The following is an 18838-nucleotide window of genomic DNA, read 5'->3' as shown; positions in this document are numbered from 1 at the left end:
TTAAATTTTCACCTGAAAATTAAAAATGTTACAGACTTGTGATGTTTAGTCTGGTTTTAAATTACAAAAGGAGTAAGAGTCTATTTTGGCTTGGCTGTCCTTTTAATGATTAAACTGCATTTCCTTAATTGTGAATGTCGAGTTTTGCATAAGCGAGTAACTTACTGGTAGCAGAACGTCATTGAATTAAAGAACTGGAAAACTGTCATTGTTCACTTAAATTTGGCATCACAAGACTTTATTCAATAGACTCTGTTTAGGTTTTAACTTATGATTTACAGTCTGTAAAAGATATAGAGCGATTTCCAAAAGTACATCACTTGATCAAATTCCCCATTTTAAATTTCTATGTAAGGAAATGCATCATAGGGATGTTCTCAAGAAGCTGATGTTACAGACATTTTATGCTTTACTAGTTCTTGTTTTTAATAAATTCCTGAAACCACAGACTAGCCCCTGGACTTTCTGTGCTCTTGTGAATGTCTGGGTGAATGCAGTCACAGCCATTGTGTGTAAAGTTGATACAACTGTTAGCTGTGACTTCCAGCTCTGTGATCGGATAAACCTTGAACCTGGAAAGCCTGTATATCTACTTTATTATATTAATTTGGTTTGTGTCCATAGGCAAGTCCTGACATAATTATGAATGCTTTGTTACTGACTGGGTGTGACTCGTATGTAACAGGAGAAACAGAAACCCCTCTGAGCTGGCCAAACATTATTTTGAGATATTTTCTTCTCTTTTTAGTCTGTAGTCCATGAGGGGTTTCCTGTAGTCAAATTTATTCAAAACAGGCAAATCATTTGTTTAACTTTTAACAAATCTGTGAATTTCACTCTTGTGCTTTTTTATTTTTTGACATCTGTTTGTTTATGTGGGGGTGTACTTCAGGGCTGGGCCAGAACTAATGCAGGAAGTGATTTTGTACACAGTCTCTCCTCTACAATTCTCTTCCTTTCTTTCTAAAAACTCTGCAGGGTCCTCCAACTTCAGCAAGGTAAGCACTGAAAATCTCTAAAAATGCTCAGAAATTCACTAATTATACATGCATAACCCTCAAAACCAGCCCTCTTTACAGCTGCTTTCCTGTTATGCCAAATTCATTCATTTTTAAAGAAAAGTAACTTAAAGCAGAGTGAAGTTTAGGTAGGAGAGACGCTCCTAAAATGCCACACCTTAGTTTCACATGTAGCTAATTTCTTAAAGTAGCCTACTCCTTATTACTCAACATTTTAAATTCAAAAGTTAGTTAAAAAAATTATATTTTGCACATTCTGATTTTGACTTGATCTTGAATTTTTAAAATAGCGAACCTGAGCTTCCCAAATGAAATGAAATGCAGAACAGAAATAACTTGTCTTTTTTATATACAATCCCTCCATTGATTGATAGACATTTTGTCGAACTTGATTGCAGTTCTATCTGAGAATTCATATAAAATATTTGTATGGCTTTGTCTTGCAATTTATCTGTTCGATCTAGCATCGTTCTACTTGCATGTCTCCATAATAAGAGATAGCCTATATATGCTATATCATATATCAGTGTGACTTATCAACCTCAGTTCTTTCCATCTCACTTCTCTTTTTAATTTATTATGACACTGTGATTATTTATGCTGCAAGATCATTTAGATTTTTGTAATTTATTATGCCAACCAAGCGCGTAGCCTACAGTTTATTAAAATTATTAGCCTATATCAATAACTGTTTTGACTTATGGTTTTGCTTACATCTAGTTCATAGTTTCTGACCATAAAGTTTGTCTACATTGACAGGTAAGTTGCGTATTATAACTTAAAAGCCACTAGGCTAAGCTCCTCTGTTGGCTACAATCTAACTTGTTACTAAAAGTATCAAATTTAAACAAAAAAAGGAGTCCAAATTAATGAAAGATAATTACATTTTAACATAAAAATGAAAAACAGCAACCTCCACCTCTTTCTGGACACCGTAACTTTTTGTCTTAGAAACCAAAACCATGTTTTACCGTGTTTCCTCCATCAACTCCTTCTGATGAGTGGAGGAAAGATGGATGGTGATTATCACGCTAGTGTTTAGCGTTTGTCAGGCAACCCGACTCTTCTCGGTGTGGGGCGTCTTCGGCAGGGCCGCTCGGATTATTCCCCCGTGTCCAGTTACTGGACACATATAAGCTAACCAGGACAGGTGAACTCTCACACACACACTGGAAAAGGCAGAATGGAGCCGGACTCAGAAAGCATGCCGGAGCAGGCCGAAGGGGTTTTACAGTTAAGTGGACTAGCGTTTCTTAGCTTTGAGTGCTCATCACACTCTTTACTTAGGGAGGCTATTAGCTTCTACTGTCTTCACATTAGTCGCATTGGCAAAGCTCCACTATCCTGCGATGATGTACCTGTATGTTTGTCATATTTGATGATATTATGTAGGCTAATAGATAGCCCAGCCTACTATTGTTTTCAGAGCAATGACAGTCAGTACATTTGTGATCACTGTTTAAAACTTAAAGTTCTGTATTTTGTCATGCTAAAATGCTCAAATTAACATATTTTGAATACATTTTATGTATAAAATAGGCTGTATTTTATATATATAAATATATATTTTTATTTTCAACTATAAGTAAACCACACGGATGATTTATTTAGATAAAGGGGCTGCATCCGAAATCACATAATTTTCTACTATATAGGCTAGTCAGCAAAAAAACAGTATACAAAAGAAGTATGTCTGAATTCACAGTAGCCTACTCATAAAAGAGTAGGCAAAAAGTACTCGGATGATCTACTTCTGATGAGATTCTTAAGTGTGCGTACCATGCACGCTTTACTATCCCATGAGGCCATGGGAGAGGATTTATGAATGGCAGTGTTGGAGTAGTGAAGTAACTGCCAATGGTGCGGCAGAGGGGGCGGGACAATTATGTCTGGTTGGCCAATGGCAGATGGGGGGGGGTCAGGAAACATGTCTGAAAACAATCCCCACATTTGATCATGCCTTCTTCTCTAATAGTAAATTAAAAGTAGTTTGTGACATTAGTATGCCTGAATTAGTAGTATTCATAGGTGAAAAATACCAGGACGAACTGCGCATTTAATGTACGACTTTGAATGGCAGGGAAGTGATGTCGTAGATGCGTAGAACAGTGCACAGTATTTTCGGAGTGCGTTCATACATACTTTCATAGAACATAATTTTTTACAGTTGCAAATTAGGTTCTTCTTAAAATGTGATGCCTACTCTTAAGCTACGTCTGAAATGACATACTGTCTGAGTAGGTCTTTGGGACCGTTTAAAAGTATGTTCAATATAGTATGAAACGCTAGTCCACTTAACTGTAAAAGTGTTTCAATACTTAAAACATTACGTACATATATATATATATATATATATATATATATATATATATATATATATATATATATATGTGTATTATAGTGGTTATGTTTAAATGGTAATGCATATGGATAGAGATCATTAGACCATCTGTGATTTTGTTATAATGAATGGCTGTTACATCCAGTTATGTCACATAAGTATATTGGGTCCTTGTCTTCCCTACATTTTCAAAGAACTCGCAGAAACTTGCAAATCATTACAGGAAACAGATTGTGCCAGCTTGCTTGTTCTTTGCCCTGTGGTTCTACATGTCACTGTAGTTGGGCATTTCTTACACGCTAACGGTAATTTTTTGCTTAAGCTGAGACACTTTCACATCAGTTTCCTCGATAAACTAGAATGAATTGCGGTTTTACACCACGCTTTAGTGTGAGGGTGAGGTGGTAAAGTCCTCGATGAGGTGGAGCATTGTGAACACTGAGGCCATTGCTTGTTCATGACATGGAGGATACAAATAGCTTCAGATGAATTGCTTAGTTAGCATGAAACTGAAGTTGAGATAGTTGAGACAGTAGGTCTTTTCTTCCCTACTGTGACTTATATCCGACCCAAACAGCTTCTTGAAAAAGAAAAAAAAGGTTGGGACTTGATTTTGTCCCTCTGGAAATGATCGGATCATTGTGGTTTGCTATTGCTGTCATGTCATGTGAGTGACAGGTTGCCCCACGCCTCGTGCAAGTAAACACATCATCAGAGAAGAGAAAAGAAAAAAAGATTTTGCAAGAGCGAGGGGAAGTTATTTTGATAAAAGATTACGAGAACACATGAATTTAAAAAAAAATGTGTATGGTTAATAATTTATAATAAATACTGCAATATTCCATGAAAAAAATTAAGAGCCCACCTTGTTGGAAATGTACACTAACTCCGCCCACCATTATCTGATTGAGCCAGACAAAAGAAATCCTGTTGACAACAGAATCAGTGGCGTGGAGGCGGGTAACGTAAGCTTTTGACGCGACCAATCCGGTAATTGTGGGAATAAAGTGTTTAACGGGTATAAATAAATACTACTTACATTTAGTGCAAAGAAAATACTGCTAATTTTGATTTCATGGGGACTTTAATGTTTAGCTGTAACAGGACCAGTTTAAATAAAATCTCTACTCATTCTGAAGAGGTTAATAACTGTTTTTACTACACATTACAGTAGCTACATCTTATATCTTCTCTCAAAATTACAATTACTAACTAGTGGAATTTAAATTTAGCCATACATTTTTAAAACCGATCATAAATTTGTATCATTAAGTGAACTTGGAATAGCTACAAATTAATCATAGTATTTATTAGGGGTTGTTCCTTACTAATGCTTCCTTGCAGTTAATGAGGGGTCATGTCCAACTGTGACTAAACAGAATATATGGACTGAAGGAACAGATAAAAAGGGAGGAGCAGCCAGCAGTGCAATTTACCATTTGTCACTGTTTCCTATGTGTTCACAACAGTAACTATGTGAGGAAATAAGATGCATTCTTTGGCGTTGTGAAACTGGACGTATCTGACTCTCTGTTTGGCATGTCTTGGAGTGACATAAGAGGCCTTGTTAAATGAGAGTGAAGTAATGCAGAGCTCCTCTCAGTGTCAGACCTTTACAAGAAGAGCCTAATTAGACTGATTGATTTATTTTTACCATGCCAGTTTATTTGCAGCGCCAATATTTATGTTGTTAATACACGTGCCTGTCAAAGATGATATCCTATCTTATATTACCAATAACTGATTTAGTCAGGTTTCCATTCGAATTAAAACATTTGATAAGAAAAGACGCTTGGACGCTTTAACAGTTCACATTCATTATTGACAAGTAAGAAAAACACAACAATAAGGTGCTGTCTTTTAGCCTGTGTACTTCAGTTCATTTTCATATGGCTTATTATGGCAGCTTTATTAAGAATAATAGATCCAAAACTCATCCCCAGGCTGACATATCTTTATTGTCTTGAGTGTTTTATTGGCAGTAGTGTGCTGGAATCTACATATGTTTTCATGTGAGCCTCCAACACACTAACACTGTCTGTAGTGTCCAAACAAACAGATTTCCAGAATCCAAACCATGTGTTTTGGCAGTCAGGTTACTGACAGGTCAGAGAACCAATCAGATAACAGCAGTCTTTAACTGATAGCTCTCTTGGCAAATAAGTGAGAGGAGCAGAGCTACAATAGAGTACCCATTGGGCCAAAAGCCAAATGACTAGTAGGGTTTTATTATGAAGCATGCTGCTAGGTTTTGGGTTTTCTCTTTTTTTGTGTGCAAAATGTTGTGCAAAAAACATTTAAGTTAGGTGATGGAAAAACTGCGCCAAAAGAGTAACAGTTCATCAACTTGTGAAAATAAATATTTCCTGTTAAAAGATACACTTTCTGCAGTACACTACCGTTCAAAAGTTTTGGGGTCAGTACGATTTTTTTTTAATACTTGTGTTCAGTAAGGTAAAGTGACAGTAAAGACTTTTTCAAAAACATTCTATATCAATTAAATGCTGATCTTTTGAACTTCGACGGAGCTTGATGATGTGACAGCCTAGATATGCAGCCTTATAGGATGCAGCCTTCAAATTGAGAAGCACCCTGTGTTTCCTAACCTTGTGCCTGATTCATCTCATCAACTCATTAGGATATTTAACACTGGAATTCTCCAGGAACAGGCCTGGGAAACACTGACCTCAAGTCACAGGCAATTGCTTCAGCTTTCAAAACATAGTTCAGGACAAAGAATTAATCTTTTTATTAATCCATAAATCAGATGTCTACTGCCCGTAGTCCTTTCGGGGGCTTCATTTTTTGATCCAGTCCTCTCTTCACAATTTGTTCTGTCTCTGCAGAATGCTCAGATTTCAGGCCGCTCCAGGGCAGTTTGGGGACGAGATTAGGCAGCCGGGACTGAGATGTTGGCGAGTGGAGAAGATGAAGGCTGTTCCTCTGGATAAAGCTGAGGTGGGGGCTTTCTTCAATGGTGACTCCTACCTTGTGCTGGATAACCGGGGTGACCAGGGTGCAGACCTCCACATGTGGATTGGTGAGATGATAGCTGCTGATTTTCTCCATTGGTTAATTTTGGCGCTTTCGGCTATGCAGTCTGAAATACACAGGATACACAATTTTGTATTTGATGACATCATTTCATACTTTTATTATTAACATCATGGCAAGTAGGGTTCTGTATTTTCTTTTAATGATGGTTTTAAAGGGACAGAACATGTGGCCTGAAAAAACATTAGACTGCATCAACATTTAAAGGATTAGTTCACCTGATGATTTTTTGTAAATTTGTAAATGTAAATTTCCTGATAATTTACTCACCCCAATGCCATCCAAGATGTTCATGTCTTTCTTTCTTCAGTGGAAAAGAAATTAAGTTTTTTGAGGAAAACATTTCAGGATTTTTCTCCACACAACTGGCTTTAGCGGCAACCAGAATATTGAAGTTCAAATCAATGCCGTTTCAAAGGGCTTTGAAGTGCTTGAAAATTATATACTTTTTAACCACATTTGTTCGTCTTGTGCTGGTCTGCGACACGCCACGTATTACGTCATCACGTTGGAAAGGTCACGAAAAAAAGAAGAAAATAATAATAATAAATTAAAACAAAGATGTCGTACGATTTTGAATTTGGAAGAGAAAATGAGATGGAATTTTTCGCCCTTCCCTACCTTTTTGAACTGGAGTACACAGACAAATAACTTGATGACGTGACGCGTGACCTTTCCAACGTGATGACGCAATGCGTGGCGCGTCGCAGACCAGCACAAGACGAACTTTAGGCCTATGTCACACTTCCTGCTTCCGGAACGCGGAGTAGGGATTCAGAACTTCCGGTCAACAGTATTTCTCGATAAGGATTTAGATTATCAGCCATAATGTCTAAACCATCCGAGGTAGACTGACCACGAGCCATGAGGTTGTGAAATGAAGCTCCTGTAGAAGCTATAAGTTCGTATGAAATCAACCTTGTTTTAAGAAAATCATGTTTTATCCGCGATCTTATGAAAAAAACTACACTACTCACAATCCTAAGCGTAGCAGCAATGTCTGCTGATTGGTTCAACTCGCTGTTACCATAGAAACGTTTACCTTACTGGCGGCGGAATTCAAACACTTACCTCTGTAACTGAAAATGAATTTCTCCCAGAAGAACTTGTACCCTTTCCTCAGTTTTGACGTTTCCTCTTGAGAGTTTTCTTTTACCATCCGAACCACATCGTCATATGTGACTTCAGGCAGGTTGCGGAGAGATTTGGTCCAGCGGTATCTATCGGACTCCGCCATTGTAAAAAGCTAACCGGAAGAGCCGTATCCCTACTAAAAGACGTACTTCCGGTCTTCAATTTTTTCGTGACATAGGCCTATTGTGGTTAAAAAGTATATACATTTTAATTTTTTTTTAGAAAATGACCGATCGTTTCACTAGATATGACCATATAACTCAGCTGGGATCATGCAGAGCCCTTTGAAACGGCATTGATTTGAACAAAAAACTTAATTTATTTTCTACTGAAGAAAGAAAGACATGAACATCTTGGATGGCATTGGGGTGAGTAAATTATCAGGAAATTATCAGTAGTATATGTGTATCCGGTCCTACTCGACCTGTTCAGAGCGGGATTCGAACCGGGGTCTCCAGCATGGGAGGCGGGCTCGCTAAGAAGGAACGTTAGAGACAATGGCCGCTAGTGTCAGCATGCCTCTTGAGGCCAGGGGAGTGAGGTTTACAGGCACAGCTCTTACTGGGCAGTTTATTAAACTCACCCCCCAAACCTCACGCCCATCCGGGTCACGGCACCAAATGTGACCGGTCCTACTCAACACACTCCAAGTGGGACTCGTCGACTGCCAATTCATAATAAACTTTATTCACCCATCCGTCACTGTGGATTTGCCGTAAGATAATCGTTAAATGCCTTGAGACATCATGAATCATCTTAAGAGCTTGTATAAAAGAAAAACCATCAAAAGTTGAAGTTTTTGGTAAAAAGGGAACACCACAGCCTTCTTTCTCTGTTTTCTCTAGTCATGAGAACCGACTTCAAAATTATTTTTGTATTTTGATGGTAGGGAGACCAGGGACGGTTGCAACACTTTTTGCATTTCTCTCAGTTACTCAGAGACTATTTGGACTAGACCAACCAAATTTGTATATATTAAACTTACATCTGTCTGCTAATTACCCATACCATTTAAAGATGATTACATATGACATATCGTTCACAGTATTTATTTGAATGGAAGAAGCCAGATGTTGCAACTGACCCCAACCCAGGGGACGGTTGCAACACGTTATAAAAATACCTTAAATTTCACTAATTAACTTTAGCTTTTTGTCTCAATGAGCATAGAATTCTGAAAATATTAACTGTTTTAGGCCTACTATAATATTATTGTATTATTTATTTATACAATTATATTATTGTAGCCTATTATTTATTTATTTAGTCATTTTTATCAAATAACAGTTATTGAGTTTTGTTTGTTTATGTGTAGAACAAAGGCCTATATAGATTCAGTGTGCAGGTGTTACAGATGCTATTCAATCTCTCCATATTTCAGTGTCAGACAGGATGAATTGAACAATTTGCAATGCAACAAACTTTTATTAAACATGCAATTTATAACTTGTTGCAACTGTCCCCAACCCTATCAGCCATGACAGAACATCATATGCCTGCTAGACACACTGACCCTAACCCTAACCCTGTCACTTAGAAGTCAACAAAACAATAATTCAAACTAAGTAAGTTTTGATTCATTCAATGTCAGGACAGTATGACAAAAATACATCTCATGAAAAAAATTACTTTCATACCTCCAAAACAAGTTTTGTTCAATAAATGCAGCAGCAGATGTTGTCTTCTTGGTGGGGGGAGGGTCTAACTGTGCATGTGCAATATGAGTGTCATCATGTTGCAACCATCCCCTGTTGCAACTGTCCTCGGTCTCCCCTAACTTTGCAACTACATGTCAGCTTAACTGTCATTAGAGCATTAGTAGACTGTATGCTTAATATCTGATAACTCTTTATTGTGATGGTCCTCCAACAGACACTCTACTGACTATAAGTAACTTTGCAACTACGTCTACTTATTCTTACCCTAACCCTACCAGTCTACTAATACTCTACTAACACTCTGATTAAAGTTAGTAGACATGTAGCTCCAACGTTATTGATAGTCAACAGAATGTGTTAAAAGGACCATTAAAATAAAGTGAAACCAATATTTTTGCTTTTCTCATGCATAGAAAGCCAAGTTTTATTAAAACGCCCATCTTGCCAGAAGTGAATCCCCTCCTTTAATTCACTAAATTCACCATCATGCTAATGACTAAAGTAAATTGTCATTATTTACTTACAATACTACAATAAAAAAAAAAATGTCTTTGTTACTTTTGAAGCTGGACAGACATGGTCACCATGAACTGTTTTTTTTTTTTAATGGAAAAACGATGCACAAAAAGTGTTAAATGTTTTTATACCACTTTTTTTATTCATTTAATTTATTTTATTATTTTATTTATTTATTTGCAGGTGTTAAAGACATGGTCGCTATGGTTGTTTTATGGGAAAAAAAAATATTTTTAAAAGAAGACAAAGATTCTTAAAAAATGTTATGTTCCATAGAACAACATTGCAGATGGCATGATGATATACATAACAAGAAGTGAAGCCAGGGTCAGGGTCAGTCAGTCATGATTATTGTGGTGGTATGGGGTCTGAAAGACTGAGACAATAGCCTGTTGAGATAAACTATACGCATGATCACACAGTCGAGTGGACCTGACCCAGTCTGAGTGAGTGCACAGAAAGTTGGGATAGAACGGCTATTAGACAGGAGAGAGGGGTGAAGAGGGAAGACTCCCAAAGGAAAAAGCCATGGGCGTGTGTTTTCATTGGTCATTAATGTTTCAGCAGGCCTGTGACAGGACTTCAGTTAGGTCTATTGTCTTATGGTGTATCCGGTGCTTTAGGAAACACTAAGCAGGTTGTCAGCATGATGAGCCATCTTCTCTCATGCCTTCTCATTAACCATCCCTTATCCATAAACACCCTCAATCCATCTCTTCATTACTCAGAATCCCTGGTCTCAGTTCCTAACCATTCATTCATTCATTCATTCATAATGAACCTTCAATTGCAGAGACAATACCTCCGTGTTCTACACGTCCGTCTACATACTAGAAAATCATGATTATTCTGGTCATGATTGAGATCGCAATTGTTTTAAAATTACTCATTGACCTTGAACCTTAAATATAAAAAAGTAATAAATAATAATATATGCACTTTTCAATTTTGGAAACATCATGCATTTATTGAACATGAAAAGTCTTTTCAACAGCATATTTCCTTGAACCTCAAGAAGAAGAAAAAAATGCTAATAAAATACAAATATTTCATTGCTATATATAATAAATTGCTATATATTTCATAGCATCATTGCTAAACGAAATGCAGCGCAAGAATCATTTTATCTTAATTATTTTTTTGTCATTGTAGAAAGAAAAATGAATAACTTTAAATACATTTTGATCATTCACCCAAGCCCTACCACAAACGGCCTTGCATTTAAGTCAAACAGTTCAGCACAGACAATGGTTGCTCAGAGGAGCAGAGGAAGTGGCCGTGTTGGTGGCATATCACACAGGACAGAATTGTGCAAAGTTGCACACACAGTGTTTGTTGAAAGAACGTTCTTCCTAATTGCTTTCTCTTATTTGTATTCGCTGACCTTTTTATGGGCTGCATGTAAGAGAGGAAGTTTGTTAAGTGAATTATGTGAGTGGATTCCATACTTTTAAATGATTTGGTAACACTTTACAATAAGGTTTCATCTGCTAACATAAGTTAACTACATTAGTTAACATGAACTAACAATAAACAATACTTCTACAGCAATTGTTAATCTGAGTAAATGTTAATTTCAAAATAGTCAAAAGTTATTTTTGTTAACATGAATGCACTTTGAACTAACATGAACAGACAATGAAAAATTGTATTTTATTAACTGATGTTAACAGGTTAATAATATACAGCTCAGTGCTCATAGTTACTAACAAATGCATTCATTAATGTTAACAAATAAGACCTTATTGTAAAGTGTTACCGATTATCCAATATATATTAATTTGGTAACACTGACTATACAATAATGTTCATTAGTTAACATTAGTTAACTACATTAATAAGCATGAACTAATAATGAACTGCACTTATACAGCATTTATTAATCTTTGTTAATGTTAATTTCAACATTTACTAATACTTTATTAAAATATTGTTAACATCAGTTAATGCACTGTGAACAAACAATGAACAGCTGTATTTTTGTTAACTAACATTAACAAAGATTAACAAATACAGTAACAAATGTATAACTCATAGTTCGTACTAATAATACATTAACTAATGTTAACTAATGAACCTTACTGTAAAGTGTTACACTTCATTTTCAGTAACATTTTTATGGACCCCTTTAGTCATTCCGTTGCACTTTATTTTACAGTACGTGCACTTTCGTCTACTTACCTAAAAAGTACCTGGTAATATAAGGTAACTACATGGGTTAAAATGTAAGTTCACCCAAAAATGAAGATTCTGTCAGTAATTACTCACCATCATGTTGTTCCAACCCCATAAGACTTTCGTTCGTCTTCGGAACACAAATGAAGATATTTTTGATGAAATGAAAAGTTAGTAAAAACATCGCTAAAATAGTCCAAGTGACTACAGTGGCTCAACCTTAAGTTTAAATGAACTAAAGTCTTACGGGGTTGGAACAACATGAGGGTGAGTAATTACTGACAGAATTTTCATTTTTGGGTGAACTAACCCTTTAAGGTTAGGTTTAGGGGTAGGTTCAGGCCAGGGTTAGTTTCTAGTTATTACCCAGTTATTGCAATTACTATAATAAGTATATATGTTAATAAGGAACAGGACTGTAAAATAAAGTGCTGATGACTGTAAGTATATTGCACTTACATGTCTCATTAGAATATTAGAAGAGTATTATTAGACTGTCTGCTTAAAATCTGCTTACACTTTATTTTAATGGTCCACCAACAGACATTTTACTGACTATAAGTAACTTTTCAACTACGTCACCTTATTCTACTAGACCTAACAATCTACTAATACTCAACTAATACTTTGAAAGTTAGTTGACATTTAGCTGCAATGTTACTTATAGATTGTCTAAAGGGCCCATCAAAATAAAGTGTAACCTAATTTTCTCTCTTCCACTTTCTCCATTTTAGGAGAAAAATCGTCTCGTGACGAGCAGGTAGCTTGTGCCATGTTGGCTACGCAGCTGGATAACTTCCTGGGAGGAGATCCAGTCCAGCACAGACAGGTTCAGGGCTATGAGTCCCCAGAATTCATGAACCTCTTCCCTCGAGGAGTCAGCTACAAGGTGAGATGTGTTTGTGTGTGTTCACATGTACACAAAAAGGGTTTATATATAAATGAACTGATTGTTACAGTAGTACTGGATGCATCTTTATTTCAATTAAAGAGTTCTTATGTTCCTTGCATAGTCACGCTATTCTGTTTGTACAGGAGGGAGGTGTGGAGTCTGGCTTCAGAAGAACACAGTCTGGATCTGGACCCATTCAGAGGTTATACCAAATCAAAGGGAAGCGCAACATCAGAGCCAAGGAAGTGGATTTGAGCTGGCAGAGCTTTAACAAAGGGGACTGCTTCATACTCGACCTGGGCGAGGTTTGTGCCTGTCTGTTTGACTTTTGCTATCCCAGACAGCAACATATAGTGTCGGCCCAGATCCGGCCCACATCCAGTACACGTGGAATCAACACGTACCAGATGTGGGCCGGATCTGGGCCGACACTATGTTGCTGTCTGGGTATGTCTCTCTATACACTTCTGTTAAAAGTTTTTTTTTGTTGTTCGTTCGTTTGTTTGTTTGTTTGTTTGAAAGAAATTATTTTATTCAGCAAGGATGCATTAAAAGTTACAGTAAAGAAATGCAAAAAAAATTCCTATTTCAACTAAAATGCTTTTATTTGATAAAATAAAAACGTAAACTGCTCTGCATTGTACAACACTGCATATCAACAGAACATAATGTAGCAGTTATTTGAAATATATTTTTTATTATTATTATAAAATCTTTTTATTCTCTAGATAATTGTGTCATGGATAGGATCTCAGGCAAACATCTTTGAGAAGCAGAAGGTGCGGGAGATCGCCACTCTGATCAGAGATACAGAGAGACACGGCAAAGCCCAGATCACTAACATCAATGAGGGAGAGGAGACACAGGAAATGCTAAAGGTAACAACAGGCCATTGTATTTTGACAACAAAAAATATATATATATATTTAAAAAAATAAAATAAAAAAAAATATATATATATATATATATATTTTTTTTTTTTTTTACATACAGTATATTTTTCTACTCTGCGTCAACTCTACCCTTTATGATTCTTTAGCTTTACACTTCACTTTAATCCTTTTAGTTAAGTCTGACGTCCCATGCCACAATTACCCAAAAGGAAACAACAAACGGTGCTAATATACACCCACGGTGTGCTGTAGTAAAACCGAAAAATCATGATCCTAACCTTTATCTCCATACCGAAATCTCAGTAGGCTAGACAGTGATTCATCTATTCTGAATTGTTAAAATATTGTTATCTGGAGACAGCAGTGTACACCGCCAGTTTTTAAAAGCTTAGCTTAAAGTTGTGCTGTAAATGAACAGTGCTCATAAACAGCTCTTGAAATGGAGTAGAGGTTTTGGACCGAGAAACAGTATTATCAGAAGGTTGATACGTTTGTGTTTTCTTTTCTTTTTTTAAGAAAAGCACTCAGCTTTTATTTCTTTTCTTTTTTTGCTCTCATATTAAAGGCCAGAATTAAAAAGTCTGAAAGAACAGCATACTTTAACATACTTTAAATAAGTAAACAGTGAATAAGTACATTTCAGAAAATCATTAGTTCTTCTAAAACACAGCGGAACACCATTTTGCCATTATTTCAGCTAAAATCACTGATAATAAATTATAAACAGTTAATAATTTTGTTTATAACAGTTTACATTTATAATAATATAACATATAACATAATATGCATATTCTCAGAGTTGATCACTAAATATTCTTTCTTTATCCAAAGTGAAAAACACCCACATACAAAATAAAAATTTTGACATGTCATGTTTATGAATACTGTTTTTTGCCGATGAGCTCTGACTGTGTTGCTCTAGTCCTCTCTATCTTCTGTTATAATAAACAGGTTCTTGGTCCAGTGCCAGAGCTGAAAGAAAGCACTCCAGAAGAAGACAGTCAAGCAGATGCATCAAATTCCGCCTCCCTCTACAAGGTACCACAACTCTGTTATGTGTTAGGCTTGTGTTAATCTAAACCAGGGGTTCAAAACTGAGCTCCTAGATACTACATACTTGTAGTTTTCAAATAAGCCTTAATAAGGACTTGATAAGCTGGATCAGATGCGTTTAATTAGGGTTGAAGCTAAACTCTGCAACGCTGTGTACCTCCAGGAACTGAGTTTTGCGCTCCTGATCTAAACTGTAGAAAGTCCATAGCTGTGTTCGAAATCGCCCCCTATACCCTCATTCACGTTTCCCTATATTAATCCATTAATATAGTCCATTTGAAGAAGTGAATGAAAAGGATTGAGAAAATTCGGACTGGAAGGGCTGCCACTTTTGCATAGTATGCTTGCTGTTTAATAGCAGCTCCAGTAGTAAGATGAAAAGATTTATTTTGAACTCTGTCATTGAAACTATGTATAAACCTTAATTAAACAATTTAATTTTAATTGTTTAAAAATTTATACCTGTATGATATTACGCTGTACCCACATTGGACCAGCGGTTTGAAAAATGGATGGATGGATGATTCAGCTGCGGGCGACATCTTCTGGCGAGACGTGGGAATTCATTTGGCGTGACCCTCACAGTGCATTATGGGTATTCTCTAGCCGTTGAGTGTACATCGGTTGTACACTCGTTATTGCGGTGCATTATGGGATTGAATGAGTCCACTCGATAACATCCAATATGGTTTCGGACACCACTACAAATGACTGTTCCCTCCAATAGTGCCCTATTTAAAGGAGAACTCCGGTCAATTTTAACATTGAGCTAATTTTTTTGTAAATTTGGAGTGCTGTCAATACAGAGAACAACGACAAAAATCGGTGTTGCCTACACCATGTTATCCTCTTTTTAAAATTTGCACCCTGTTGACTTCAATGGAGCAAGTTTTAAACCTGCTTTTAGCCTCTCAACATCCTTGATGTGTCATTACAAGTGCCCAGCCATGTGGAGTGATTCCTTCAGAGTGAACACGGGTGAATCTGACTGCAGTAGATGTGAAAGATATGAATAAAAATGATGTTATTTCAGCCAGCGCTCATACCTGTATTTACATCCTGTTTTCGGTCGAAGTCCATAGTAGTCGATTGTCGAGTTCACGCGCGTGATCATAGGTAACTAAACCTATGCGCGTGAACTCGACAATCGATTAATATGGACTGCTTCTCCTTTAAGAGGGCGATTTCGGACACAGCCCTTGAGACTACAGTACATGTGGATGTTCGGATGAATCCTTACCATGAGGAATCTAATCCATACCTATATTTGCTCAATGCACATTTATCTGATGTTTAAAAAATTCCTAAAAGGTCTAGCAAACATATCATTCATGTTTCATGTGCATTCAATCTGGAGAAATGGTCATTTCTTTATAGGTTTCAGATGCAACAGGGTCAATGAAGTTGACCAAGGTATCAGAGAAAAGTCCATTTGCCAAGGACTTACTGGTACGTGATGACTGCTTTATCCTGGACAATGGGGCCAATGGAAAGATCTTTGTTTGGAAAGGTAAGAAAAATTGTACATGCATGTCACAATAACATGATAAGTGTCTGGTGAACAAATCACTTATATTCTTTATATAATATACACTACCATTTAAGGAAGATTTGTTCAGCAAGGACGCATTCAACAGTAAAGACAAATATAATGTTGCAAAAGAATTCTATTTCAAATAAATGCTGTTGAACTTTCTATTCATCAAAGAATCCTGAAAAAAAAAAGATTACAGTTTCTACAAAAATATTAAGCAGCACAACCATTTTTAACTAAGGTAATGAGAAGAAATGTTTCTTGAGCAGCAAATCAGTATATTAGATTGATTTCTGAAGGGTCGTGTGACACTGAAGACTGGAGTAATGATGCTATGACCTATGACCCAAACCTATGAATGGTAGTATACATGCATGCATACATAGGTTTCATAATTGAAATGTTTGCTATGATTCTCAGGAAGTGGAGCGAACGCAGAAGAGAAGAGGGCTGCTCTGAAAATGGCAGATGACTTCATCCAGCAAATGAATTACCCCAAGATGAAAACACAGGTCTGCACTTGTAGAATTACTCTTGTGGTTTAAATTTTAATATTAAAAGTTTGAAAAGTTTGTTATTTATGCACCAGTGCCGACCCCTAACAGAACTGGAAATGTATTGACCCAGGAATAATGGTGCGTTCAAGTCATGTCGAAAAAATCGTATTTACGAGTTGAACGCACACGAACGCCATCACAAAGTCGTAAATACGAGTGGGAAGCTCTGGATTTTCTTTAAACCCCGATCTTTACAAGTTGGGGGCGGAATAACACAATATTTATAGGTATTTAGCAGTGACATTGTCAGGCTTTTTTTATTTACTACAAAATAAGCTAATTCCCTGCACAAAATGTAATTGAATAGTAATATAACAATATAATATATAACGATAAAGTTTATAAATGAATAAAAAACATTAAAAAGCAAAACACACCTTATGTACATTCTTTGTTTCTTTTGTCGAGTTTAAAAACCTTGTGTAGTTAATAAAGAAAAGGTACACCGCCATCTTGCAAAAGTGACTTAAACACACCAGACGTCGTAAACACTACTTCTCAACTCGTAAATACGAACTTTTCAGGAGGACTTGCACCATAAAAAGTCTACAAAAGTATTCTATGAAATACTATTCTATATTCATTGTCGAATCCTTTCGAAGCATTACTCAAAAGAACTAAAAAACTGTTGAGTTTATACCCATGTGAATGGATGCCAGATCCTCTAAAAATCTAGTGTTTTTCTGTCTTGCAGGTGGAGATTTTACCACAGGGCAGAGAGACTGTTATCTTTAAACAGTTTTTCCAAAACTGGAATTAAACCTCATTTCACTGCATGATCAAAGAATAAACTGCACTCAACCAGTTGTCAAAAGATACTGTAATTCACTTAAATAAAGTCACAGAGATATTACATTATAAACAAATGTACAGTTTTATTAAATAAGATCATGCGTATGAATGAGAGAGGCTTTGCTATTTGTCTGTTACCATATTTTTATGTCTTTTAAAAGATGTTTATATTGATCAATACAAAATTGAAAGAGTTTTAAATACTTCCTAATAATACTACTACCTTTTTGATTGAGAAAGTCAAATGTTGCAGCCTTGATAGCCACGAACCGCTGAGTAGATGCCACTTCTACTTAAAAACAGAATAATGTTACAAATTTTTCAAGTCAATGCACTATTTCACAAACTCTGTGGAAATTCTTGTGCTTGTTGCTTTTTTTTGTACTCATTTTGTGTATGTAACTGCAGCATGGCAATAAAAATGCATTTGCAACAACAGGAAATGTTTCTGGGATTATTGTCAGACGTGCATGCACTGGAATTCCCCTTTAGACAGATGAGGACACTGATGTTATGTAAGGGCTGGTAAGGGTCATGTTACAGTGGTTTACATAAACTCATAAATACAGTTACTGTATGAGAAATGAAAGCTTACTGACTCCAAATTTATAAAGCTAAATTTAAATACACATGTAGCCTGCAGCTGTGTTAAGAGATATTTTTTATTTGAATGAGAACTATAAAGTTTGATCCATGCATGAACCCATTGGTTTACTTTTATTATTATTGCTTTATAAATCAGAATTTTGGATTAGAGGAGGAATGACATGTTTTTTTGTATGGTTTCAGAAAATGTTCACCTACTTTCACGTGAACTGTTGCCGTGAACTGAATCATGCTGTGTGATTAGTGTGATTAGGGTGTGATATTTAGGTCATGATAAGCAGGGTTGGGAAAAGGTCACAGTTTAAGAATACGTAGATTTTTTCCCCTTACACACCTGACTTAACTGGGTCACCTCCTAATCGACGCCCCTAAACGTCTCCTGATCGACGTTTAATAATATTTATCCTCTAGCGCGTCTCCTAATCGACGTCGGCTGAGTCGGTCAACGTCTTGAACCGTATGAACAGAAATAAAATCTCTAGTGCTCCACTAACTTGCATTATCTAGACAGACTCCAGACAACGCCTTAGAATATGCTTTAATCACGGCTGGAGGACCTCAAACAAATTTCAGAGAGAATCCCACCAGCAAAAAGAATGCAACAGTTTTTTATA

General features: G+C 36.4%; 1 protein-coding gene across 1 annotated transcript; it reads left to right on the top strand.

Moving 5' to 3' along the window:
* Window positions 1–633: 633 nt before the first annotated feature.
* capgb (capping protein (actin filament), gelsolin-like b) lies at window positions 634–18061 on the top strand. The gene is made up of 9 exons (XM_084134885.1): window positions 634–998; window positions 6207–6400; window positions 12632–12786; window positions 12933–13094; window positions 13518–13667; window positions 14634–14720; window positions 16113–16245; window positions 16690–16781; window positions 17521–18061. Exons 2-9 carry the CDS (start codon window positions 6208–6210, stop codon window positions 17584–17586), a joined length of 1038 nt encoding a protein of 345 aa, XP_083991011.1. The 5' UTR covers window positions 634–998; window position 6207; the 3' UTR covers window positions 17587–18061.
* The last annotated feature ends 777 nt before the right edge of the window (window positions 18062–18838 follow it).

This window comes from Abramis brama (assembly GCF_963993115.1).
Source record: "Abramis brama genome assembly, chromosome: 14".
Lineage (NCBI taxonomy): Eukaryota > Metazoa > Chordata > Actinopteri > Cypriniformes > Leuciscidae > Abramis > Abramis brama.
Note: the sequence above shows the minus strand (reverse complement) of the source record. Positions and strands in the feature narration are given on the sequence as shown.